General features: G+C 43.6%; 1 protein-coding gene across 1 annotated transcript in view; it reads left to right on the forward strand.

The window, feature by feature from the left end:
* Nucleotides 1–7,831: 7,831 nt before the first annotated feature.
* The window catches only part of LOC133363694 (uncharacterized), a 77,748-nt gene continuing 58,535 nt past the window's right edge, over nt 7,832–27,044 (forward strand). Inside the window, exons 1-3 of the mRNA XM_061582961.1 lie at nt 7,832–7,887; nt 18,850–19,014; nt 25,317–25,427. Coding sequence (XP_061438945.1) covers nt 7,875–7,887; nt 18,850–19,014; nt 25,317–25,427 — 289 coding nt within the window. The 5' untranslated portion in view covers nt 7,832–7,874. The remainder of the gene's footprint in view (nt 7,888–18,849; nt 19,015–25,316; nt 25,428–27,044) is intronic.

Raw genomic sequence — 27,044 nt, forward strand, 5'->3', positions numbered from 1 at the left:
GGGAATTCTACAACTTAAGCCACCGTTCCCCAAAACTCTGAGGGTGACGGAACTACCAAGAAGGCCCTCTCTGCTGATCTTAACCTCTGAGATGGTCTGTAGGCAAGGAGGCGGTCTTTCAGATCTTTGAGGCCTAAGTCATTTAGGGCTTTAAATATTAACATGAGCATCTTGAACTGGGCCTGGAAACAAGCTGGCAACCAATGCAGCTGTTTAAAAACAGGGTTTATATGCGTTCAAAAAGGAACCCTCAGCAGTAATCTGACTGCTGCATTTCCGACCAGCTGAAATTTGCATGTTGTTTTCTTCAAGGGCTGCCTCACATAGAGTGCATTGCAGTCATCCAGTCTGGAAGTTACCAGAGCATGGAGTACTGTGGCCAAATCATCCGAAAGGGGCAGAAGCTGGCAAACCAGCTGTAGCTGGAAATAGGCACTCCCACTCACCAAAGCCACCTGAGCCTCTAGTGACAATGCTGAATCCAGCAATACTCCCAAGCTGTAAACCTGCTCCTTCTAGGGGAATGCAGCCTCATCCAGAACAGGCCATTTTCACATCTCCTGGACTTGAGAACTTGGAACACATAACACCTCTGTCTTTTCAGGATTCAGTTTCAGTTTCTTGGCCCACATCCAAGGCCAGTTCTAAAGGGCGGCCAGGTGGGGCACTGGCCCAAGGGCCCCGCAGCTACAGGAGCCCGTGAGGGGCCCCTGAAGGCCCCTCTGGTCCCCTTCTGTGATCCGCGTCAGGAGCTGCAGATCGCAGGACAGGAGGAGCTTCCCAGCCACCTGCCATCCCCCCCACTTCACCTACCTTTCTCTACTGTTCTTTGCGGCTGCGCGCACTGCATGCACAGGGTTGCCATCAATAAAGATGGCGGCCGAGGTTTCCGTAAGGGACTGAAGCCTCTGCCGCCATCTTGGTTGATGGCAGCAATGCACGCGCTGTGTGCCATCAACCAAGATGGGGCAGAGGCTTCAGTCCTTTACGGAAACCTTGGCTGTCATCTTTATTGATGGCAACACTGCGCGAACAGCAGAGCAAGGTAGGTGAAGCGGGGGAGATGGTGGATGGCTCGGAAGCTCCTGTCTTGCCATCCGCAGCATGGCTCGTGCCACGGATTGTGGAAGGGGAGCGGAGGGGCCTGGGGCAGGCTGATGCCCAAGGGCCCAGCATTCCTGGAGCTGGCCCTGCCCACATCCACCCCATCCACCCCTGTCTAGCACCTCAGTTGCCTCTCCCAATTGAGATGTAACAGAGAGACAGAGCTGAGTGCCATCTGCATATTGGCAATTCCTCACTTCAAAACTCCTAATGACTGCATTTGTTTCCTTACTCTGGACTTCTTGTTTCTAGATTGTCCTTCTGATTTTGATGGTATATGTTACAAGGTCTGAAAAAGACTTTCCAGTTAGGAACACAGCTGTCTCCTTCCTGAAGCTTTCAGGGCAGCAATGTCTTCTTAGTCTGTGGGCAGCAGTTAAATCTACTAGTTAAACTATAGGCAGCAAAATAGCTAAGAGAAACTACTTTTATTTAGTTGAATTACAGCTACTACATGAAAAGGAGCTCAAACCCCATAGTAGGGGCCTATGTGTGTGCCCACATACTTTGGAACTTGCTTTAATTTCCCAACCTTTGGGACCCCAGAAGTTGCTGAACTACAATTCCCATAATTCCTGACCATTGGCTATGTTGGCTGGGGCTGATGTACATCACCCCAGAGTAATCATAATCAGACTCACCTCTGAGATTAGGAAGAATATCCTGCAGGTTTGGGAGGGGATGCGGGTCAGTGCAATATCCAGATGGCCCAATTTAGAAATTCACTGACAAAATTCACAAAAAGCAATCTCTATAAATAATACCAGCATTTTTATCCATTCCTCTGAATTAAAGATATTCTGGGCTTAAGATAGAGAAGGGGCTTTAGAAGCAGATCCACACTCCTGTTTTGGAAATACTCTGAACAATACTCTGGAATTACCTGTGGCTCTGATCAACCTGCCCTATCCTCCCCTCTCAGCAGCCGCTGCTCCTTTTAATGACCGAATGCAAGGAAATGGACAATACAGAGTTTGTTGCAAGACATACACCAGTCATCCACCATTTCTTGTCCCAGTCCAGTTCACAAAAATAAATGCAAAATGATTAAATAAAAAATAGATATTTATTATAAAAAGAGACCTACACTGTGTCCATTCTTGCTTGCTTGCTCTCTCTAGCAAGGCCACAAAATAAATACCAAGCAAAACGCAACAAAAACTTTCAAAGTAAGAAACACTCTCTGTTGCTTCTCTGATTACCAAAACATGCTAAAAGCTATGTGAACACCTGGCCTTTAAGGAAACAGCTCTGAGTATGGTCAGAACAGATGCATGATCACAAGCTGAACATGAGCCAACAGTGTGATAAAGAAAGGGGATCCCAGAGAATGCAGTAATTATTGAACTATTGCCTTAATATCCCATGCAAGTAAAGTAATGCTCAAGATTCTACAACAAAGGCTCTTGCCATATATGGAGCAAGAAATGCCAGACATGCAAGCTGGATTTAAAAAGGGAAGAGGCACCAGAGATCATATCGCAAACATACGTTGGATAATGGAACAGACCAAGGAATTTCAGAAGAAAATCACCCTTTGCTTTATAGACTACAGCAAAGCCTTTGACTGTGTAGATCATGAAAAACTATGGAATGCTTTAAAAGAAATGGGGGTGCCACAGCATCTGATTGTCCTGATGCGCAACCTATACTCTGGACAAGAGGCTACTGTAAGGACAGACTATGGAGAAACCGATGGGTTCCCCATCGGAAAGGGTGTGAGATGGGTGTATTTTATCACCCTATTTATTTAATCTATACGCAGAACATATCATACAGAAAGCAGGATTGGACCAGGAAGAAGGAGGTGTGAAAATTGGAGGGAGAAACATCAATAATTTAAGATATGCAGACAATACCATACTCTTAGCAGAAACCAGTAATGATTTGAAATGAATGCTGATGAAAGTTAAAGAGGAAAGCACAAAAGCAGGACTACAGCTGAATGTCAAAAAGACTAAAGTAATGACAACAGAAGATTTATGTAACTTTACAGTTGACAATGAGGACATTGAACTTGTCAAGGATTATCAATACCTTGGCACAGTCATTAACCAAAATGGAGACAATAGTCAAGAAATCAGAAGAAGGCTAGGACTGGGTAGGGTAGCTGTGAGAGAACTAGGAAAGGTCCTCAAATGCAATGATGTATCACTGAACACCAAAGTCAGGATCATTCAGACCGTGGTATTCCCGCTCTCCATGTATGGATGGGAAAGTTGGACAGTGAAAAAGGAGGATAGGAGAAAAATCAACTCATTTGAAATGTGGTGTTGGAGGAGAGCTTTGCGGATACCATGGACTGTGAAAAAGACAAATAATTGGGTGTTAGAACAAATTAAACCAGAACTGTCACTAGAAGCTGAAATGATGAAACTGAGGTTATCATACTTTGGACACATCATGAGAAGACAGGATTCACTAGAAAAGACAATCATGCTGGGAAAAACAGCAGGGAGTAGAAAAAGAGGAAGGCCAAACAAGAGATGGATTGATTCCATAAAGGAAGCCACAGACCTGAACGTACAAGATCTGAACAGGGTGGTTCATGACAGATGCTCTTGGAGGTCGCCGATTCATAGGGTCGCCACAAGTCGTAGTCGACTTGGAGGCACATAACAACAACAAACAGAACTATAGTTTCCAAATTGTGTGAAGTATTGGTTCCCCTCTATTCAACACTGGTTAGACCTCATCTTGAGTACTGTGTCCAGTTGTGGACACTGCACTTTAAGAAGGGTGCAGATAAACTGGAACTCATTCAGAGGAGGGCAACACCTCTGGACCCATTGGTTTGTGACAACTACTGACTGGTTGCAAATACCCCCTTTTTAGGGAAGGTGATTGTGAGGGTTGTGGTGCAGCAATTGCAAGTACTCTTGGATGAAACAGATTATTTTGACCCATCCCAGTCTGGGTTCAGGCCCGATTATGGGACTGAATCAGCCTTGGTTGCCCTGATGGATGACCTTTATCGGGACGATCCTGATGAAAATTGTCTCTGATGCTGCTATTGAGATTAGGGGAAAAGTACATTGGTATGTTGAGGTTTGATTAGCGATACAGTTTAAGCTGGTGAAAGACGCTACAAATCCATCCCCCCCCATCAAACAGTGGAGTCCAGCAAATAATGAGATGGAGTCCACAACCTGACCTTAGGAAATAACAGCTGCAGCTGCAGACACCTCAGCTCTACCCCTCCACCAGCAAGAAGAGAAGGTCATCTAGGGCAAGCATCTGGGTGATGCATCTGAGAATCTGGGTGGTGGCTACTTCTGCTTCTGGAGCAGTGCACCCTCCCCTGCCTTTCTGTTATCTGGAACTGTGTTGGCAGTAGGGGTGGAAAGATCTGACAGTTTTGCTTCTCTCTGTTTTTCATTTTTCCAATCTTAAATTCAATTTCTCCACATTTCTTATTTATTTCTTATTTGATATATATCCCACCCTTCCTCCCAGCAGGGGCCCAGCAGCATTTTGTGATTTTTTTTTAAAAAAAGATCCTCATGAAAATTCCTCAGCATTTTGATCCTGATTTCTTCTAACAAACTCATATTTGTAGGCAGTTTGGAAAAATTTACACATTTTTGCAAGCAATTTCTCCCAAGGTAATACACTTATTACATTCCACAACATTGAATTAAAAATACCCCTCTACCATTCTGATGCTTCCCATAAGCTCATTTCAACACCAAAACCTTACAAAACTTATAGTCCTGAACTCAGAACAACCTTCTAAGTTTTCATGGCGATACACAAAACAGTCAGAGAGAATCGAAAGTTCAAAGTGTAAAACAAGAGAGAAAAAGCATTCCTCTGTTGGACTTTTTTCTGCCAGAGTTCTCATAATTTCTTGAAATTAATTAAACATCAGCCACGTTCACAGAGTACCTATAATGTAATACATACCGTCTTCTTCTGCAGTTTAAAAGTAAAAAAAAAAAAAATGCCTGGCTGATTTTTAATTAATTTAAGAAATTTTGCATTGACCTGAATGATAATGTCGGGCATGCTCAGTAAGAACCAACTGTCAGTGTTCTAAAAGCCAGGCTCCCAGCTGCTTGGCTTGCCTAATCAGGGGGCCACACCCACACCCGACCTTTATTTCACTTTAGACAGTCCTGGCTTTCCCCAAAGAATCCTGGGAAGTATAGTTTGTGAAGGGTGCTGAGAGTTGTTAGGAGACTTCTATTCCCCTGACAGAGACACTCACCATATTCTCAGAGGCACATGTTACCAAATTCTTTCAAGCTACACAGGAAGTGGATTGGACTGTGAAACATCCACCCAAATTGTGTTTGCATTTTGACTAATTTGTAGGGCAGTCCAGTATCTCAGAGAGGAGGTCAGGTCTCCTGCTCCCCTGGTGCATTCACTATAGCTGCCCATTTCCCCTGCTTTTTAGATGGAAATATCTGTTGGCTATAGGTATGTTCGGAAACCGCAAGAGTTTTTTACCTAGTAGTGAATTAAAAAATAAAACTGTAATAACTTTCTTTTTGCAGGGCTGGGGGAAGCAATATAGTAGATTTGGACTAAAGATTTTCCTGGGTTGATGCTTTCTGTGGTATGCTGATTGGGCATGGCAGGCAGCCAATCAGGACATAGCATGTGTTGAACGGGAGGAGTTCCTAGAATGTAGAATGCTCTACATCACAAGGAAGGCAGTTCCTGCCATCGGGAGGATGAAACAACCGCAAAAAGAAACTGAGGCAGAGAGGAGGTATCAGACACCAAGGTATCCAAACAAGGGCAAGACTGTTGGATGGAATACTGTCCCTATGTGGAAAGGCTATTGTATCTGGGGATTTTTAGTTCAGAAAATGGGCACTTAAGGCTGTGGTCCTATGGCCCCTGGGGGAGCATCAGTTTTCCATGTCCAAAGTAAAAGACAGAGGCCCAACCTCAGAGAGGGAAATTTGATATTGCATCCCTGCTGCTGCCATCAAAGATTCAATGTTGCTAGGCCTAAAAATGCAACACTGTTTGGGAGAGGTTGTGCAGCGGGGGGGAACCACTAGAAGGCTTGGATCCAAATGATCCAATCCCTTCTCAATCTCCCGACACACTCCCAATCCTGGAATAAATTTATGCCAGCTCAAGAGTTGGTGTAAATCCATCCCATTCATTTCCCTACCATTATTTCCGACATGAAGGAAATAGCTTGGAAAACAAAAAAAATCAAATGGAAAAAAAATCAAATGGTGGAGGGGTGCAAGAATCTGGAGGACAGTTCAGGAGAGCTCGAGGATGATCAGGGGACTGGAAACAAAACCCTCTGAGGAGAGACTAAAAGAACTGGGCACGTTTAGCCTGGAGAAGATTGAGGGGAGATATGATAGCACTCTTCAAGGATATGAAAGGTTGTCACACAGTGGGGGGCTGGGGTCTCTTCTCGATCATCCCAGAGGGCAGGACACAGAATAATGGGCTCAAGTTGCAGGAAGCCAGATTTGGAGTCAACATCAGGAAAAACATCATGTTAGAGCCATACGACAATGGAGCCAATGACCTAGGGAGGTGGTGGGCTCTCCAACACTGGAGCCATTCAAGAGGCAGCTGGACAGCCACCTGTCGGGTACGCTTTCATTTGGATTCGTGCATTGAGCAGGGGGTTGGACTGGATGGCCTTATAGTCCCTTTCCAACTCTACTATTCTGTCAGTGGCATACAGTGCCAGAACCACCCTTGGGGGATGAAAAGCACAGGAAATTCCTCTCATGTGAGCATCCTTGTGCAGCTGTAGCAATGGGTAAGAGCTGCTGCAATCGCCCTACTGTATTTTGGTGAAATCCACGCTGCCCATTATGGAATTGGTTGCACAGCACATGCTAATGGGCACTAGCTCAAATGGCATTGAGCTGTAACCCAGAAGACTCCAGGTGGCACATTAGCAGAGCTTGGAAAAGTTACTTTTTTGAACTACAACTCCCATCAGCCCCAGCCAGTGCAATGCTGGCTGGGGCTGATGGGAGTTGTAGTTCAAAAAAAGTAACTTTTCCAAGCTCTGAGACAGTAGAAAGTTTCTCTGCATCTCTAGTTTGGATACAAGATGGGTTCATACCCAATAGTGCACTCATGTAAGGATGTCTGTGCAAGGGGAGTTCCTGCCCTCTGCTCACCTCTGCAACCACCAATGTCCCCCAGGAAAGCTTCCCCTGTGGGTCAAAAGGTGATTAAGAAAGGCCTAGTATGTCGGACAGATGGCAGCAGGGAGAACTGCAAAGCAAGGACAATTGGTTGGAGGCAAATTGCCTTTCTCAGACCTTGCCTGAGGGTCCACTCACGCCAACCGGAGGCTTCTTCAGGGTGCTACTGTGGAGACAAAAGGCACAGGAAATTCCCCTCATGTGGGCACCCTTGTACAACTGCAGCAGTGGATTAGAGCTCATCTATTCTAATTGCCCTGCTCTTTTGGGGGCAAAAGTTTCAAAGAGGCAGGCATTATTTTGAGGGGGAGGGTGAAATCCATATGTAGTTTGTGCTATATGAAGTAGCCCATCCATCTTCTCTCTCAGTGGGGATGATGCCATGCCATGGTGGCATCACTGGAGAATAAGATGGATGCCCCTACCAACTGCCCCCAGAAATGGCCCTGCAAAGTGAGGGAGGCTGAAGTTTCTCTCAATCCTACATTCAACCCACTGTGTTTTTAAATAAGGCACATCTTGGATGTTAAGTACTGCAGTTGAAGAACCCACCGCACTTCTCTTTAAACACCAGACCTTCAGAAGACCAGATGAGATGAGGCCCCAATAAAACAAACTCATAAAATGGCGAAGGAAGGTAAGTGGCTTCATGCTTTTATTTCCTCTTCAGAGGAATACAGAGGATTGTGGCCACAGTTCATGCGTGGGGGTGAGGTGGGGTGGAGGTGCTGTGTGGCTCCCTACTTCTCCTTCCTTCCTTCCTTCCTTCCTTCCTTCCTTCCTTCCTTCCTTCCTTCCTTCCTTCCTTCCTTCCTTCCTTCCTTCCCTTTTGTCCAGGAAGTGGGAGAGTGAGGCACATGTCAGAGAGTTAATCCTGGGCTGCTCTACTCCATTTCCCTGTGAAGAATGTGGCAGGGGATTTCACCAGTCTTCGAGCTGTCTTCCCTCTCTTCTAGAGATGGGAGAGAATTCCATGGAAGATTGGACCTGGCGCTGGATTCTTCTCCAGTTTGTATCTTCACTAGCTTTGCAGAGCATTCTGGTTTGCTGCAAACTTTAGTGGCTGTTCCCCAATACTGGATTTTTTTTTTTTTTTAAATGTATGAATGAATGAATGAATGAATTTATTTCGGTCATGGACCAGCCCCCCAAAATGTATGCAGTTTTCACTACTGTACAATTTTCTGCAATCAGAAAATATAATGCATTTTTGTATGTTATTTTCACAGCCAACTTGGTCCTCTACTGGGAGGAAGGGTGGGATATAACAACAACAACAACCATTTTTAGAAACACTTTCTCCTAATATACATGTTTGTAAACATGGTTTGGTTGGAAAACTGCAGCACAAAATTCAGACAAGTGCAAATTTTGAAGAATGTCTCTGTTTTGGTTCTCACATTGTTTTGCAAAGTGTGAATCTGAGATTCAGCTTTAAATGCAAACTGAATTGAATTTCTCCCCTATCTCTAGCTGAGGAGACTCCTGGGTAGCATTCAGCAGGGCTCAGGCACCAGAATACAAGAGCAACTCACCAACACAACCACCACAAAGTAGGAGGCAATATCAGATTGTGTGTTTAACTGCCCCTTCACTCTGAGTGCTCTGCAGGGATGTCTGGTAATCTTGCTCCCTGCCTGCAGAAGAAAATCATGACATGGATGTCAGGGACTTGGAGTTGGATTCCTCTTCTTCAGGTGGGGGAGGCGATGACTCTGAACCAGAAGGGGAAGGGTACACAGGGACAGCCTCAGAGGTGCTGTCCCCAGGTGAACCTGTGGGGTGAGTGCCCCCCAGCCCAAGGATGTGGCATTGACACCCTCTGGCTCCACTGTAGAAGACTGCGGAAGACTGGAGGCTTGCCCACTCCATCACTGTAGGAGGCTACCAGAGAAGGCTGAGTCCCTTTAAGTAGAACAGCTGTTTTGTAGCACAGGTGATGATAGTCATTACGGACCACCACCAAGGGCTACTGTTATAACATGTTTTAGAGTGCTTTTGGTGTTTGCTGCCTTCGGCTCCTTTTGGGAGGAAGGGCAGGATATAAATTTAATAAGCAAACAAACAAATGAAAGAGATATGAAAGGGCTTGTGGTTTTACCTTGTACCTTGCTGGAGCAACTTCAGAGGCTGATGCTTCCCAGAGCCTAGCCTTGTGTCCAGCCTGAAATTCACTGTCCTGCATCCCGGCTGAACCTTGTCCCACTGCAGAGCAGGACAATAGCCAAATAAGTATGCACCTAGCCTTAGAAAGGAGAGCAGTGTGAAGTAGGCAAAATATAAAAATATAAAATAAAAGACGCCCGCAAGGCCAATCATGGCTTGCCCACAAAATGAACAGTCAGCCCCCAGAAACAACAACCTGCTCGTGCCACATCGCTGGTAGGTGAGCTGCTGCGCTGACAGAAAGAGACCATGTGGAAGTTGTGCCAGCCAATAAATAGGGGCACACACACACCCTGGCTAGTCAGTGCAAAAGAACCTGCCCCCCTACCCCATGAGGAAGTCTCACCACTCCATCCCTATTTGCCTGTGAGGATATTTGATTGTTGGCGTGTTGTTTTTCTTTGTCCATTTTTTGTATTATTTAGTTTTTGCTGCTTTGGGCTCCTTTGGCAGGGAGAGCAGGTTCCCAATCTATAAATAAATATACTGTACATTGCTTTGCATGGATTATCATGTTTGCTGGGATAAGCAAGCTTGCATGTCCCTTTGATAGGGAGATGTCCCTTCTAGCTAGAATTGGGGGACATCTCTATGCTTGATGTAACTTCCTTCCATGATGTAACTTCCTTCCTTTGGAGGCCCACTGTGGATTGTTTGCAAGGCACTTTGAGGGTAAAGTTGCTCGCCTCTCGAGCAGTCTTGATGCCCATCCACATCTTCTGTAGTCCCCAATGAGGTGTCCAGTGCAACATCTGCTGCAACTTCTTGGGAACGGTTTCAGTTGATGCGGCCTGATGATGTGGACAAGGTGCTTGTGATGATGCGACCAGCAACGTGTCCTCTTGACCCTTGCCCTTCTTGGCTTATTATAGCTTGCCGAGGGGGGTTGACCGAGTGGATCCAGGGTGTGGTCAACGCATCATTGTGGGAGGGAGTGGTTCCAGCCACCTTGAAAGAGGCGGTGATCCGACCACTCCTGAAAAAGCCCACCCTGGACCCATTGGTTTGTGAGAACTACTGACTGGTTGCAAATACCCCCTTCTTAGGGAAGGTGATTGAGAGGGTGAAACAGATTATTTTGACCCATCCCAGTCTGGGTTCAGGCCTGGTTATGGGACTGAACTGGCCTTGTTCTCCCTGATGGATGACCTTTATCGGGAGAAGGACAGGGGGAGTGCAACCCTGTTATTCTTACTTGATCTCTCAGTGGCTTTTGGTACCATTGACCATCGTATCCTTCTGGGCCGACTTGGTGAGATGGGTATTGGGGGCACTGTTTTACAGTGGTTCCGATCCTATCTCCAAGGTTGCTCTCAGAGAATAGCATTGGGTGTGTAATATTTACAAGTCTTGAAATGAACCACAAATGCAGGTTAGAAGGAACAAACTTTACTTAACAGTGTGTGCAGCATAACCAAGAGCTCTGCTTTCATTTTCCAACTGGTCCCATCCCCAACTGATTCCCCATACAACTGTATCTAATTCTCTTGAGTTCCTACTCAGATTACATCTCCCTTTTTTTTATAAAGACAAAAAAAATAGAAACTACTATCTATATCGAATTGGTTTTCTGATCACTCTGCCTCTTGATGTAGTAATAGGTAACTCAGAGTCCAAAATCTTTTCTGGCATATCACTGGCACTTTGTGCTACAGCTGTTCCACTTTTGTCTGGAGACTCTGATAGGTCTACCTCTGATGGAGGTGCAGTTGCAGTCTCAGTAGTCTCATTCATTTTTGGTTCACAACTTGGAGTGCTTTGAAGATCTCTTCTGTTCCTTCAGTAGACAGCTAAATCATTAGTCTGAACTGAATACGATCTTGGAGTCATGTTTTGTCCAGACACTCTCGCTGGTTTCCACACTCCATTTTGCCGAACATTAACAGAATCACCAACCTGCAAAGGTGGTAAAGGCTTTGAACCTTTGCCAAAGTAAAGTTTCTGTTTTTCTTGTCTTCTCTTCAGATGTGTCTGTATGTCACCTTTTACCTGCTGAGGTAGTAACAATGGTGCTGAGGTAGGCAACCTGGTTCTTAAACGTCTCCCCATTAAAAGTTGTGCAGGTGAGGCTGTATCTACTGTAGGCATATTTCTGCAATCCAATAAACTAAGATAAGGATCTGTGTTATTCAGACTAGATTTCTTAAGAATCCTCTTTACTGTTTGGATCGCTCTTTCTGCCATTCCATTTCATTGAGGAAATAGTGGGCTGGATGTTGTGTGAACAAAGTCCCAATCTTTGGCAAACATTTTAAAGTCTCTAGAGCAAAATTGAGGGCCATTATCACTGACAACCTTTTCAGGTATACCATGTCTTGCAAATATAGATTTGCAGTGTAAAATTACTGACCTACTTGTAGTGTCCTCAAGCAAACATATTTCCATATATTTTGAATAATAATAAACCAAAAGTAGATAGTCACTTTTTTGAAATTCAAACAAGTCCATTCCTAGCTTCTGCCAAGGTCTTCTTGGAATTTCATGAGGTAACATTGATTCTTTTTGGTTTTTATTTCCAAAGGTTTGACATGTGGTACATGACAGTACCAATTCTTCAATTTGGGCACACATACCTGGCCAATATACAGCTTCTCGTGCCCGCTTTTTACATAATTCTACATCCAGATGACTCTCATGTATAATATTCAATATCTCTTTCCTCAAATCTTGTGGTACTATGATTCTGTCACTTTTAAAAATGAGTCCATCATGAACACTTAATTCCTCTCTGTAATTCCAATAAACATGTATACACTCTGGAACTTCTACTCTTCTTTCTGGCCACCCCTGCAAAATGGCATTTTTCAGGATTTGCAAAATGCTATCATTTTCAGTAGCCACCTGACATTCTTTCAGTTTTGATTTGGAGATTGGTAAATAAGATAACATGAGGTTAACAGAACCTCAGCTTCTTCAGAACTTATTCCTTCACCCTGTTCAAGATATGCCCTGGGCAGGGTATCAGCAATTATTAATTCTTTGCCTGGTCTATAGTGCACTTGTAATTGATATTTCTGCAGTGTTAACTGCCATCTTTGGATTCTTGGAGGTGCATTATGCAAAAGTTTTCTGAAAATTGCCTCCAATTGTTTGTGGTCTGTTTCCACAGTCACTTTTTTGCCATAGAGAAATTGATGGAATCTTGTGCATCCAAACACTATTGCCAACATTTCCTTTTCTATTTGAGCATAGTTCTGTTGGGCCGCAGTCATTGCTTTCGAAGCATATGCAACAAGTGCACCTCTTTGCAACAGTACACCCCCTAAGCCTGTAGAACTAGTGTACACTGACAGAGTTACAGGTTCTTTCACATTATAATATTTCAAAACAGGAGTTTTTGTTAATAGTTCTTTCAAATGTGTGAATGCTGTTTCATGAACTGACATCCAGCAAAATTCAACATCTTGGGCCAACAGCTGTCTTAAAGGGGTTGTTACTGTTGACAAATTTGGGATAAACTTTGCTAGGTAAGTCACCATTCCTAGAAATCTGTGAAGATCGGCTTTGTTACTTGGGCTGGGCATTTCAGTGATGGCCTCTATTTTAGATGAATCAGGTTTTAGCCCTTCTTTGGTTAAGATGTGTCCTAGATATTTTATTTCAGTCATGGCAAATTTGCATTTCACTTTGTTCAATTTCAGATTCCTCTCTCAGAACCTGTCCAGAACTCTCTTCAGTCTCTTATTATGTTCCTGTTTGGTCTTCCCCCCAAACCAGGATATCATCTATGTAGCATGTGACTCCATCAATACCCTCAAATGTCTGTTGGATCATCCTCTGATAGACCTCAGGAGCTGAAGACATACCAAATGGCATTATTGAAATCGGTACCTGCCAAAAGGTGTATTAAATGCACATAGCCTGAAACTGTTGTCATCTAGCTGAATTTGCCAGAATCCACTACTGGCATCAAGAACAGTAAACAATTCTGCTTCTGCTAGCTTACTGGTAATTTCTTCTACAGTAGGCAATTGAAAATGTTCTCTTAAAATTGCTTTGTTCATATCTCTTGGATCTAAACATATTCTTATCTGGTCCCGGCCATGCTTGTCTACAACCACAATTGAATTTACCTACTCTGTAGGTTCTTTTACCTTAATTATGACTTTTAATTGCTCCATACGAGTCAGTTCCTTTTGGACTTTATCCCTTAGTGCCACTGGAACCTTCCGAGGTGCATGAATTACAGGTGGAACCTGTGAGTTGATTTTGATTTTTTAAGCCTTCAAATACATCTTTGTATTCAACTGCAATATCCCATTGATCTACTGGAACTCTTTTCATTAAATTAACTCTTTGCACCAAATTTAAATTAGTCACAGCCCAGAAACCGAGTACAGCTTGTGCATCAAAGTCTACTCTCTGAAATTCCAACTCAGCTCTTTGATCTTTATATTTGCAATCCAGGTTACATTTACGAGACACATGTAGTCTTTCTCCAGAGTAGGTTATTAATCTGGCATTTGAATGCTGAAGTGGTTCAGCTTGCAAGGCTTTGTATGTTTTTAGCCTGTGCTCCTGTGTCAGTCTTAAAGGTCACATACTTGTGATCATTTATGAGAAGATCCATACACCATTCATCTTTCAGAGCTGTAGAATTCAATGTGCCAATGAAGAAATCATGAGCATTTTTAGTTGTATCTGCTACTGAGAACATTTGTCTGCCTTGCAGTTTTCTGTCTCTAGTTTTACACATTTTAGCAAAATGATTAAGTTTGCCCCATCTTCTGCATTCTTTCCCATATGCAGGACAAACATTTATGTCATGATGACTGATACCACACTTGTAGCAGGCCTTTGCTGCTGCTACAGGCCTCTGTGGCATTTCCTTTTCTTGGGGGCTGGTAGTCGTGCCAGGGCTCCATTTGCTCTGAGGCTGGCTTACTTTTGGGTTTTCAAAGGTACATTTGCCCTGTAAGGCATCCATTTGTTTTTCTGGTCCCCCAAAATCTTTCATCTGTTTTGCAGTCACTTCTTCTGCCCTGCATATATTCACTGCACACTCAAGGGTTAAATCACTCTTTCTCAGTAACGTGGCTCTCAATCTGTCTTTCTGAATGCCACACACTATGCGATCCTTAATGAGAGAATCACACAGCTCCCCAAATTCACAGGTCTGAGCCAAAAGCTTCAGATCAGTCACATATTGGTCTATCTTTTCTCCTTCACTCTGTATTCTAGTGAAGAACCTGTGCCTTTCATAAGTAACATTTCTTCTGGGCACACAATAAGCTTCAAATTTATTCATCAAAACTTGAATTTTATTTTTATCTGCATCATCATCAAACTGGAAAGTATTAAATACCTCTCTTGCTTCTTCACCTGCCACATGCAGAAATAATGCTGACTGGAGTCTCTCATCTTTCTTATCTGCTCCACTTGCAATGCAGTACTATTCAAACCCTTGCTTCCATCTTATCCAGTTCTCTGCTGCATTTCCTTCGAACACCAGCGGAGGCTTCAACTGGTCCATTTTTCACTGTCTTATGTTTTTAGGTAGTCTTCTGACACCATGTAATATTTGCATGAGTTGAAATGAACCACAAATGCAGGTTAGAAGGAACAAACTTTATTTCACAGTGTGTTGCTGCATAACCAAAAGCTCTGTTTTCATTTTCCAACTGGTCCCATCCCCAACTGATTCCCCATACAACCGTATCTAATTCTCTTGAGTTCCTACTCACATTACAGGGTGACTGTCTTTCAGCCCCCTGGCAGCTGTACTGTGGTGTGCTGCAGGATGCCATCTTGTCCCCCATGCTGTTTAACATCTATATGAAGCCCTTGGGAGCAGTCATCAGGAGCTTTGGGGCGAGGTGTCAGCAGTATGCTTTTTTTTTTCAATAATTTTTATTCAGATTTTCATAAAACATACAAGACAAAATCATAAAACATTCAAAGACAAAAAACAAAATCAAAAATAGTTAAACAAAAAGAAAAAAAAATAAAAAATAAAAAATAAAGAGTAAAATATTGACTTCCCATTTGTCAAAGATCAAATCAGTTATAAGTCTATAATATATAACAATCCTGTCTCTTAAGTCATATTATAAAATCACTTTCCTCCAGTAGTTATCTTACTTAATCATCAAATCTCATAAACATTACTTTATTCTTTCCACAAAAAGTCAAAGAGAGGTTTCAATTCTTTAAGAAATATATCTATCAATTTTTTTTTCCAGATAAGCATATCGATTAATCCATCTCATTACTAATTATGATAATCTTGTTGTCATAACCATAGTCAAAATAAACATTTCAATTAATCCATCACATCAGAATCTGTTAGGTTCAGTAATTTCAGTAGCCATTGTTCTATTATCCCTATTAGTTCCATTTTCCATCTTCCATCTTCAGTAGTTTTGTTAAGTCCAGTAATTTCAGTATCCAATCTTCCATTATCAGTATTCCATAATAATCTTGCTGTCAAAGCCATAGTCATATAGTAAGAGTCTGATGGGAATTACCTCTATCCCAAATATTTTCTTGCCATCCATTCTGAATAGGTTGCTGAAATACTGCTGTAAAATCATATCTCTGTTCTTTTTTTCAAAATACACTGGGTCATCTCTTGAAAGTTTTTCCATTGTCACATGGCTGCAGTTAATTCCATAGATTTTCTCTATATTGGGCTCCATCACATCATTCCAGTCCAGAAGATTATCCATGCCATTGATAACTTTATCTCTAGAATCTTCATTAATTTCTTCAGAGATAACATTGAGTTCCAAACAATAGATTTTATTTCTAAAGTCCATAGACTCCAAATCTTGTTCCTGTTCCACGTTTGTTCCAATCTCCGGGATCTCCTCTCTCACAGGGACCCCTGTTCCAGTCTCCAGGGTCTCCTCTCTCACAGGGACCCCTGTTCCAGTCTCCAGGGTCTCCTCTCTCACAAGGACCCCTATGTCTTTAATCTCCTGTGTCTCCAAACAATAAATTTTGTTTCTAAAGTCCATAGACTCCAAATCTTTTTCCTGTTCCACGTTTGTTCCAATCTCCGGGGTCTCCTCTCTCACAGGGACCCCTTCCAGGGTCACCTCTCTCACAGGGACCCCTATATCTTTAATCTCCTGCTTCATTTTACTCAATTCAATTTTCAGCTCCTTACAACCCTGTCGCAGGTTTTGTTTCGTTATCTCAATCTCATCCATTATTTTCTGAAACATAGTTATTTCCAGCTTCTCAGTCACTTTCTTAATTGCCATTTTAAAAGAAAAATATAGGAAAACCACTTCTTATTTCAGCAACAATTGGGTTAATACTCCAAACTTGGTGACATCACAGTATAAACAGAGCAGACAGCCTTATCTCTCCATGCTTAAGTAAACAAAATGCAGTTCCCAGGATCGAAACAATTAATGGCGGTCGTCAGAAAACAGATTCGTCAAAATAAAATAGACCAAAAAGAGAGTAGTCTCAGACAATATAATATTCTTCAAAATAAAAATCTGGAATAGAAATCCCTCTTCTGTGTATATCTTTAGAATGCAAATCCAGGACAGCTTTTTGCAACAAAAACAGAGATAAGCTATTAATTAGTGAGTAGCAGAGAGAAGTTATGGCTCCCCAGTGAGATGTCAAAAACCGATCAATCTGGCAAATCTCTTTTAAACAGCAACAATTTAAGTCAAGTAAAAGAAAAATATAGAAAGAAGGGTGCTTGCCTGTTAGTGCGTTCTCTCTTAAAAGATAAGATGAACGTTCGCTTTTCCAGATAGAGCTTGTTGTTAAAAATCCGTCCCACCTTCGTCGGCTGGACCTCGTCCCATAAATTAATGAGATCTGGTCGTCCCAACAAAAATAGGCTTTGAGGTTAATCTCTTCGTTTCTCCCTACCCGGGAGAAGTTTAATCAGTCAAAAAAAGAAAAAATCTGACTGATATATCTGAATAAGCTTCTTTTGAGGCAGGAGCCCGTCTCAAAAGCAGGCACAGGCTAAGTCACCCTTCCCGGAAGTCTGGTGTCAGCAGTATGCTGATGATACCCAGCTCTATTTCTCCGTAACATCTGAATCGGGAGAGGTCGTGCAAGCCCTGGACCGCTGCCTGGACTCGGTGGTGGGCTGGATGAGGGTCAATAAACTGAGTCTGAATTCTAGCAAGACGGAGGCACTGTGGGTTGGTGGTTCCTGAGTTCGGATAATTGGTCAGTTGTCTGCTTTGGATGGGGTCATACTCCCTCTGAAAGAGCAGGTCCGTAGCCTGGGGGTGCTCCTGGATCCATCTTTGTCGCTAGAGGCCCAGGTGACCTCAGTGGCTAGGAGTGCCTTTTACCAGCTTTGGCTGATAAGACAGCTGCAGCCGTTTCAGGACCGAGATAGCCTGACCACTGTTGTCCAAGCACTGGTAACCTCCAGGTTGGATTACTGTAATGTGCTCTATGTGGTGCTGCCCTTGAGGTTGGTCCAGAAGCTGCAGCTGGTGCAAAATGCAGTGGCAAGACTGCTCACTGGGGCAGGGTATCACCAACATGTCACCCTGCTGCTGAAAGAATTGCACTGGCTGCCCATTTGCTACCAGGTGAAGTTCAAGGTTCTAGTTTTGGTGTACAAAGCCCTATACAGCTCAGGACCAGTATACCTGAAAGACCGTCTTACCCCTTATATGCCCAGTCAATCTCTGCACTCTGCAGGTGAGGGCATCCTGCAGATACCATCTTATCAGGAGGTTCGTTCTGCACAATATAAGAAACGGACCTTTAGTGTGGTGGCACCTACCCTGTGGAATTCCGTCCCCTTAAATATTAGGCAGGCGCCATCTCTGCTATCTTTTTGGCGCCCTTTGAAGACTTTCCTCTTTCAACAAGCCTTTTAGGTTGAGACCTATCCCAGTCTGTGTCTGTCTTAGAATTGCTTAATATGTTTTTAATAATGTTTTTAACCCTTTTTAAAGTTGTTTTTTAAAAATGTTTTTAACGCTATTTTGTTTTAATGTATTTTAAGATCTGTTTTTATGATGTTTTAAAGTGTTTTTAGCATCTTTGTTTGCCGCCCTGGGCTCCTCCTGGGAGGAAGGGCAGGATACAAATAAATAAATAAATAAAGGGTGGGGTTATTTTGTTCTCTTCCTCTTTCTTTGTTAAGGGATATTGATCTCTTTTGCATAATTCTCCATTAAGCTCAGGAGAGAGAAGCATAGGCTTCTCTCAAGATGACTATAACCATGGACTAAGACTACTACCTATGTCTACCTAAGCATCCTGAACATATGAAAGGTCATGAGTAAACATTCTTTATACTTTTTTATCTAAGAAGACTGTCTCTGTTGTTTATTTCATTTAACTAGTGTGCATGAGAGGAAGGTGGGACTGTTTATTCTCAATTCTGTTGTTGCATATATACTTTACTAAGGAATAGGACTATAAACTGTTTCTATTCTATTTGAACCAAACAGTGTTTGTGTTATTTACGCTGCTTTTTTTTCCTGCTCAGTGAAAAAAGGAGCTGAAAAAGTGCCAGCAAAGGGAACTGGAACAGCAACAGTGAAGGAACTGGAAAAACCTGCAAAAGTAGTTCGAATCCAGAGGTTCTTCTGGCGGAGGAAAATTGCCCCAAACCCAGCAGAGCCGGGAGCAGGAGCCCCGTTAAGTGTGGAGGGTCTGTAGGCTGAACAGCCATAATTTATTTTTGTATACAGGGGAAAAGCAGAGAAAAGGGAAGTTGATGGAGAGGCAGAGATATGATGGGGATGGGCAGACTAAGGTGAAAGGCTAGCAAAGCTATTTGGGCCCAGACATTGAATGAAGCCCGATGGAGGGATCTGGACTGGTGAAATGGGACCTTGGGGTCTTGATAGATACTTCAGTGAAGAGGTCAACCCGGTGGGCAGCAGCTGTGAAAAAGGCAAATCCCATGCTAGGGATCATTAGGAAAGGGTTTGGAAATGAAATTGCCAATATTATCATGCCGTTGTATAAATCTATGTGGCACCCACATTTGGAACATTGTGTATGGTTCTGGTCATGTCACCTGATTCTGTTTCCTGACTCCTAACTGAGCAGAGCAGAGGGAGCTGTCTCAGCTGGTCCACAGGAGAGGAGATACAAGCAAACTAGCTTTCAGAGCGAGCAAACAGAGAGAGCAAACAGGAATTTGACAAAGGAGCTGTAGCAAGGAAAAGAAAAAGGCCAAGAGGGCTCTGAAGCTGTGTGCTCTGAAGCCATGTGCTCTAAGCCATGTGCTCTGAAGGGCTCCATAGCAGCTTGATTGGAAGGGGTGTGGCCTGATAGCTATTGGCTTAAGGGCATGGCCTGAGAACTGCTGAGGGCAACAAGCAGTAGCTGTGTGTGCTGGGACTTTCATTCTGTTTCCTGACTCCTAACTGAGCAGAGGAGAGAGAGCTATCTCAGCTGGTTCACAGAAGAGGAGATATAAGGAAGCCAGCTTTCAGAGAGCAAGTGCACAGAGTGAGCGAACAGGGAGAGCAAACAGGAGTTTGGCAAAGGAGTTTGACAGGGAAGGTCCCTAAAAAAAAAATTAATTCTTCTTGTACAGTGCACCACATACCAGTGGCACTCTCAAGTTTACCCTGAAGTAGGACAAAGCACAGGCCACTCCAAAACAAGTAGTTAGAAAGAAACAAAAGGTAGAAGAGAATATGAACGGGAAGGATACTCCAGTGGTTGTGACCTACAAGGTGTGTGCCATGTTTGTTTTCTTGCCTGAGACCAACATGGCGTACACGTGCAACAAGTAACTGTTGGAAGAAAAAGTGAGAGGCCTGGAACGGTGGGTGGCCACACTGAGGACTATAAGAGAAGATGAAGAGTTCTTAGACAGAATGCTGCAACAACAGCAGCAAAGAGAAGTGGAGGTGGAAGAACAACAGCATGAGGTAGCAAAAGAGGAGACTACTTTGGAGAGGAACAACAAAGTAGAGGAAACACCATGGGAAAGGGTGACAGTTATGAGCAGAAGAGCTAGAAGACACCCTTCACCAGTGGAACTATGGAACCACTTTCAACCACTCGAGGATGAGACTAGAGAACAGCCTGTGGTGGAAGAATTACAGGAGACCCCATGTGACAATGAGCAAGAGGCTGAAGCTGAATCAAGCAGGGACAATGAAGCCACACCCCACAACAAGAAGAGAAGAGTACTAATAGTGGGAGACTCTCTATACGTGGGATTGAAACCCAAGTATGCTGAGATGATGCGTGGACTCGCCAGGTATTATGTCTACCACGAGGACTGATTAGAGATGTGACGGAAGGGTTGCCATCACTCATCAAGCCCACCGACAGATATCCCTTTCTCCTCATCCATGTGGGAACAAATGATACTGCCAAAAGGAGATATGAATAAATCACATCAGACCTTGAAGCTCTGGGAAGGAAACTCAAGAACTTTGGGGCCCAGATAGTTTTTTTCATCCATCCTTCCAGTACTTAGAAGAGGAGTAGAAAGGGAAAGGGTAATACATCGTGTGAATGAATGGCTACAAAGGTGGTGGAAATGTGAGAAATTTGAATTCTGGGACCATGGGCTATACTTCCTGGAAGATGGACTGCTGGCAAGTGATGGGTTGCATCTCACAAGGACTGAGAAGAATGTGTTTGGCCACAGCATGGAGAAGTTCAGCAGGAGGGCTTTAAACTGAATCCTAAGGGGGAGGGAGACGTAAACTTGGTGGTAACGACTGATGAAGGCTTGTGCACAGTAATGGGAACAGAGAGATCGGCTCTAATAGGGCCTAGTAACAGTCCTCAGAAAAAAGTAGTAAGGAAGCCAAGCCATAATTCACATGGTCTTCGATGTCTGTATACTAATGTGCAGAGCATGGGAAACAAGCAGGACGAACTTGAACTCTTAATACAGGAGGGAAATTACAACTTGATAGGTATAACTGAAACTTGGTGGGAAGACTTCCATGACTGAAATACAGCAACTGAAGCATATAACTTGTTCAAAAAGAACAGAAAGAATAAAAAGGGAGGTGGAGTCACGCTATATGTTAAAAATATATATCCCTGCACAGAAATACAGGTAGATGAGCTTGCTACCTCCACCGAGAGTATCTGGATTAAAATTAATGGGGCAAGCAATAAAAGGGATGTGGTGCTTGGAGTATACTACCGACCACCCAATCAAGGAGAAGACGAGAATGTAACTTTTGAAAAGCAAATTGCCAATGTTTCAAGGAGGAATGATGTAGTAGTAATGGGGTAGTTTAATTATCTAAATATCTGTTGGGAGACAAATTCTGCCAAACATGGACCCTCCAAGAAATTTCTGACTTGTGTTGGAGATAACTTCCTTCTACAGAAAGTCAAGGAAAAAACCAGAGGATCAGCTATCCTGGACTTGATTCTAACCAATAAAGATGATTTGGTGGATGATGTGGCAGTTACGGGAACTCTGAGGGAAAATGATTACACCATACTTGAATTATTGATTTTAACAGAAGAAAAAACTGAGAATAGCCATACGTGCACCCTGGACTTCAGGAAAGCTGATTTTAATAAACTCAGAACAATTGTAAGTACAGTTCTATGGCAAGTGACCCTAATGAGAAAAGGAGTCCAAGATGGGTGGGAGTTGCTAAAAGAAGGAAATTCTAAAAGTGCAATGGCAAGCAATTCCAACAAGGAAAAAAGGGGGAAAACAGAAGAAGAAGCCAGTGTGGCTTCATAAGAAGCTTCGAGATGACCTGAAAACAAAAAAGGACACATACAGGAAGTGGAAAGAAGGCCAGGCCACGAAGGAAGAGTACAGGCAGGTATCACGGAATTGCAGGGATGGCGTCAGGAAGGCTAAAGCTGAGAATGAGCTGAGGCTAGTGAGGGATGCTAAAAGCAACAAAAAAGCTTTCTTCAGGTATGTCTATAGTAAAAAAAGAGAAAAGAAATGGCACAGCTATTCAATGAGGATGGCAAAATGATAACAGATGACAAGGAAAAGGCAGAAATCCTCAATTCCTACTTTGGCTCAGTCTTCTTCCAAAAAAGGGAGCTTGAGACTGATAGGCAAACAGTCAAGGAATACCTAATCACTTTGAAAGAGTTCAGATCGGCAGGGCCCGATAAACTGCATCCTAGAGTATTGAAGGAATCGGCTGAAGAACTCTCAGAACCGCTGTCTATTATCTTTGCGAAATCATGGAGGACTGGTGAAGTGCCGGTTGATTGGAGGAGAGCTAATGTTGTCTCTATCTTCAAAAAGGGCAAGAAGGAGGAACTGGGGAACTATAGACCAGTCAGCCTAACATCAATCCTGGAAAAACTCTGGAGCAGATGATAAAGTAGTCAATCTGCAAGCACCTTGAAAACAATACAGTGATTACTAGGAGCCAACATGGATTTATGAAGAACAAATCCTGCCAAACTAATCTTATCTCATTTTTTGATTGGGTAACCTCTCTGGTATACTGTGGGAATCCTGTGGGCATAATATATCTCAGCTTCAGCAAAGCTTTTGACAAAGTGCCCCATGATATTCTGATTAGCAAGCTAGCTAAATGTGGGCTGGATGGAACAACTATCAGGTGGATCCACAGTTGGCTCCAGAATCGTACTCAAAGAGTGCTTATCAATGGTTCCTTCTCACAGTAATGTGAGGGGTACCACAGGGCTTGGTCCTGGGCGCAGTGCTCTTCAACATTTTTATTAATGACTTGGATGACGAGATACAGAGCATGCTTATCAAATTTGCAGATGATAGAAAATTGGGGGGGGGGCATAGCTAATACCGTGGAAGACAGAAACAAAATTGAAAGGGACCTTGATAGGCTGGAGCATTGGGCTGAAAACAACAGAATGAAATTCAACAGGGATAAATGCAAAGTTCTACACTGAGGGAAAAGAAACCAAATGCACAGTTATAAGATGGGGGATACTTGGCTCAGCAATACGACATGTGAGAAGGATCTTGGAATTGTCGTTGATCACAAGCTGAATATGAGCCAACAGTGCGATATGGCTGCAAAAAAGGCAAAAGCTATATTAGGCTGCATTAACAGAAGTACAGTTTCCAAATCGTGTGAAGTATTAGTTCCTCTCTATTCAGCACTGGTTAGGTCTCCTCTTGAGTGCTGCATCCAGTTCTGATCTCCACACTTCAAGAAGGATGCAGACAAACTGGAACAGGTTCAGAGGAGGGCAACAAGGATGATCAGGGGATTGGAAACAAAGCCCTATGAGGAGAGACTGAAAGAACTGGGCATATTTAGCTTGGAGAAGAGAAGACTGAGGGGAGATATGATAGCACTGTTCAAGTACTTGAAAGGTTGTTACACAGAGGAGGGCCGGGATCTCTTCTCGGTCGTCCGAGAGTGCAGGACCCGGAATAATGGGCTCAAGTTGCAGGAAGCCAGGTTTCGACCGAACATCAGGAAAAAACTTTCTAAATGTTAGAGCCATATGACAATGGAACCAATTACCTAGAGAGGTAGTGGGCTCTCTGACACTGGAGGCATTTAAGAGGCAGCTGGACAGCCATCTGTCGGGAAAGCTTTGATTTGGATTCCTGCATTGAGCAGGGGGTTGGACTTGATGGCCTTATAGTCCCCTTCCAACTCTACTATTCTATGATTCTATGATTTTATGAAAAGGAATATTGTAGAGCTGGAAAGTGTTCAGCAAAGGGCAACCAGAATGATCGAGAGGATGGAGCAACTCCTCCATGAGGAAAGATTGCAGCATTTGGGGCTTTTTAGTTTGGAGTAAGGGCGAGTCAGAGGTGATGTGATGGAAGTGTATAAAATTATGCAGGACATGGAGAAAGTGGATAGAGAAAAGCCTTTACCCCTTTCTCATGACACTAGAACTCATGGACATCCAAAGAAGCTGAATGTTGGGATTCAGGACAGACAAAAGAAAGTCCTTCTTCACACAGCATGCAATTAAGCTATGGAAGTAGCTCCCAAAGGAGGCCATGATGACCACCAACTTGGATGGCTTTAAAAGGGGGTTGGACAAAGACTTGGAGGATAAATATGTCAGCGGCTACTAAACCTCCACTGTCAGAGCCACTTTGCTTCTGAATGCAAGTTGCTTAGAATCACAGGTGGGGAGAGCTGCTGTTGCTCCCAGGCCATGCTTGTGGGCTTCTCATCGGGACATCTGGCTGGCCACTGTGAGAACAGGAAAATGGACTGCCTTCAAGTCGATCCTGACTTATGGCTTCCCTATGAATAGGGTGTTCATGGTAAGTGGTATTCAGAGAGGGTTTAGCATTGCCTCCCTCTGAGGCTAGTCCTCCCCAGCTGGCTAGGACCTGCTCAGCTTGCCACAGCTGCACAAGCCAGCCCCTTCCTTGTCCGCCACTGCCAGCTGGGGGTCAACTGGGCTCCTTGGGACTATGCCGCTTACCCACGGCTGCACAGGTGGCAGGGCACGTCACCCCTGAGCCACTCCCTGTGGGGTGATCTTTAGCTGGCCCTTGACACCCAGGAGACATGAGCGGGGATTTGAACTCACAGACTCTGGACTCCCAGCCTTTGGCCTGATCCAGCAGTCAGGCTCTTCTAAATTTTTAGGAGCAAAGACCTGGGCTTTGACACAGACGGTGTGAAATCCACACTGCTAGTTTTAGTACTCCAGGCATTCCTCAGGTTGTGATTTCTCCTGAAGATCCAGACTCTGCACTATCAAGCACGGCTAAGGATTTGTAAGACGGGGTCTTCTCTCTCTCTTGTGACCAGACAGGGAGCATTGGCAGATAAGTGCCAGCAACATACAATGGTTTCATGCCAGTTTTCTCTATCCCCTTAACCTCCCAAGGGTCCAGCCCCATAGCAGTTGATAGGGGAGAGTTCAACAACCCCTCAAGCGGAGGAGGTTGGCTATTGCTTGTTGATCTAAGTAGGTTGCCATAATATGTGAAAGTGTAATTTACTGGGATGACAGTGGGATGTTGGCTATTGATGGTTAATTTTTTTTTCTTTCCTCTTCTCTTTCAAGCAAGGGCCTTTAATCAGGGAGAAGGAATCCTCTCTTTTCCATTTGCTCTCTATGTTGCCATGATGGTGCTTGCGGCCTGCATTTTGGTCGCAGTTGCTATGGTCTTTATGTGTAAGTAACATTTTCTGCAACTACAACAACAGCAGCCTTCAGACTTAGTTTGCTCTACTTCAGTCTAGGGGTGGTATCTGTTGGCCAGTGCTAATTCAGGCAGGCCTATGGGATTCTTGGGGCGGGCTAGGTTTTTATACTGTACTAATTGAAAGATGGTTTTAGATGAATTGATGTTTATGTTTGATTGTTGATTGTCTATTGTGTTATATTGTATATTACATTGTTGTAAGTTGCCCAGAGTGTCCGTTAAGTCGGACAGATGGGCGACTAACAAATAAAATTTTATTATTATTATTATTATTAATTCAGAAACATTCTGTCCACCTAACAGACTGGTATCCATTTGTTCTTTGTCCGCTAGTCACTGCTTTTACTGTTCTGTTTTTTCCCCTCACAAAAAATATTGATATTAATATTGATCTTTTTTAAAGGAAATATTGATAAAATTATAATTCTTAGGTTGCATTCAGACAGCAGTTTGTTCCATTTTCTCAGTGTATCCTTACCTGATAATTTCCACATTTTATTTGCTCTTTCACGTTATGTTAAAGGCACTTCTGGAAATCTAGTGAAATCTAGTGGAAGTTTTGTGCTCATTTCCATATCAGTGGCATCTGGAAAAAAATTGTTTGCAACCCTATTAACCCCCAAAATCATGCATGCCATCAACCAAGATGGTGGCAGAGGCTTCAGCGCCTTACGGAAACCTCAGCTGCCATCTTGATTGATGGCGACCCTGCGTGCGCAGTGCACGCAGCCACAAAAAACAGCAGAGAAAGGTAGGTGAAGCGGGGGGATAGCGGGGGGATGGCAGGCAGCTCAGAAGCTCCTGTCCTGGGACCCGGCATGCCTGGAGCCAGCCCTGGGAGGGGATAGGAGGGAAGAGGAAGGGAAGGTTTGATCATTTGCATGCTTTTTGAGTTCAGTGGGCTTTACTCCTGTGCAATCATGCTTAGGATAGGTAAAAGTGACCTGGGGGGAGGGGCAGGGAGGGGAGCAGAAGGGCAGGAAGTGGAGAGGAGTGGAGTGGAGGGGGAGGGGAAGAGTTTGGGTGGGTGGGCACTGGGCAGAGGGGAAGTCCCTTTCCTTTCCAAAAAGAAAACACTGTGAACAGTATCATTCTTTTTCAGGGTTTCCCCCAACTTTTTGTTCTACAGCAGGTAGATGCAGTCTCCCACCCAAATTCAAACCAAAGCTGTCCCTGGCCACATCCACACCAGACTTTGATTTCACTTGAGACAGACATGGCTTCTCCCAAAAAAATCCTGGGAAGCGTAGTTAGTGAAGGGTGCTGAGAGTTGCTAGAAGATGCCCTGTTCCCCTCACAGACCTTAAATCAGATCAGCTGACTGTTAAACCACTCTGGCCACTGGAGCTCTGTCAGAGGAATAGGAATCTCCTCTCAGGAGACTTTCCCTATCTTGGCAGCCATCTCTCTGTAGAAACTGACATCAATGCTGAAATTCAACATCATCTGAGCTCTGTGAGTGCCACATTCTCCCAAATGAAGCACAGAGTGCTTGTGGATCAGGATATTTTCAGAGAGACAAAAATGCTTATTTACAAAGCCATTGTACTACCAACTTTACTGTACGCCTGTGAAACGTGGACCAT

The sequence above is a fragment of the Rhineura floridana genome, chromosome 9 (assembly GCF_030035675.1).
Source record: "Rhineura floridana isolate rRhiFlo1 chromosome 9, rRhiFlo1.hap2, whole genome shotgun sequence".
NCBI classification, from domain to species: domain Eukaryota; kingdom Metazoa; phylum Chordata; class Lepidosauria; order Squamata; family Rhineuridae; genus Rhineura; species Rhineura floridana.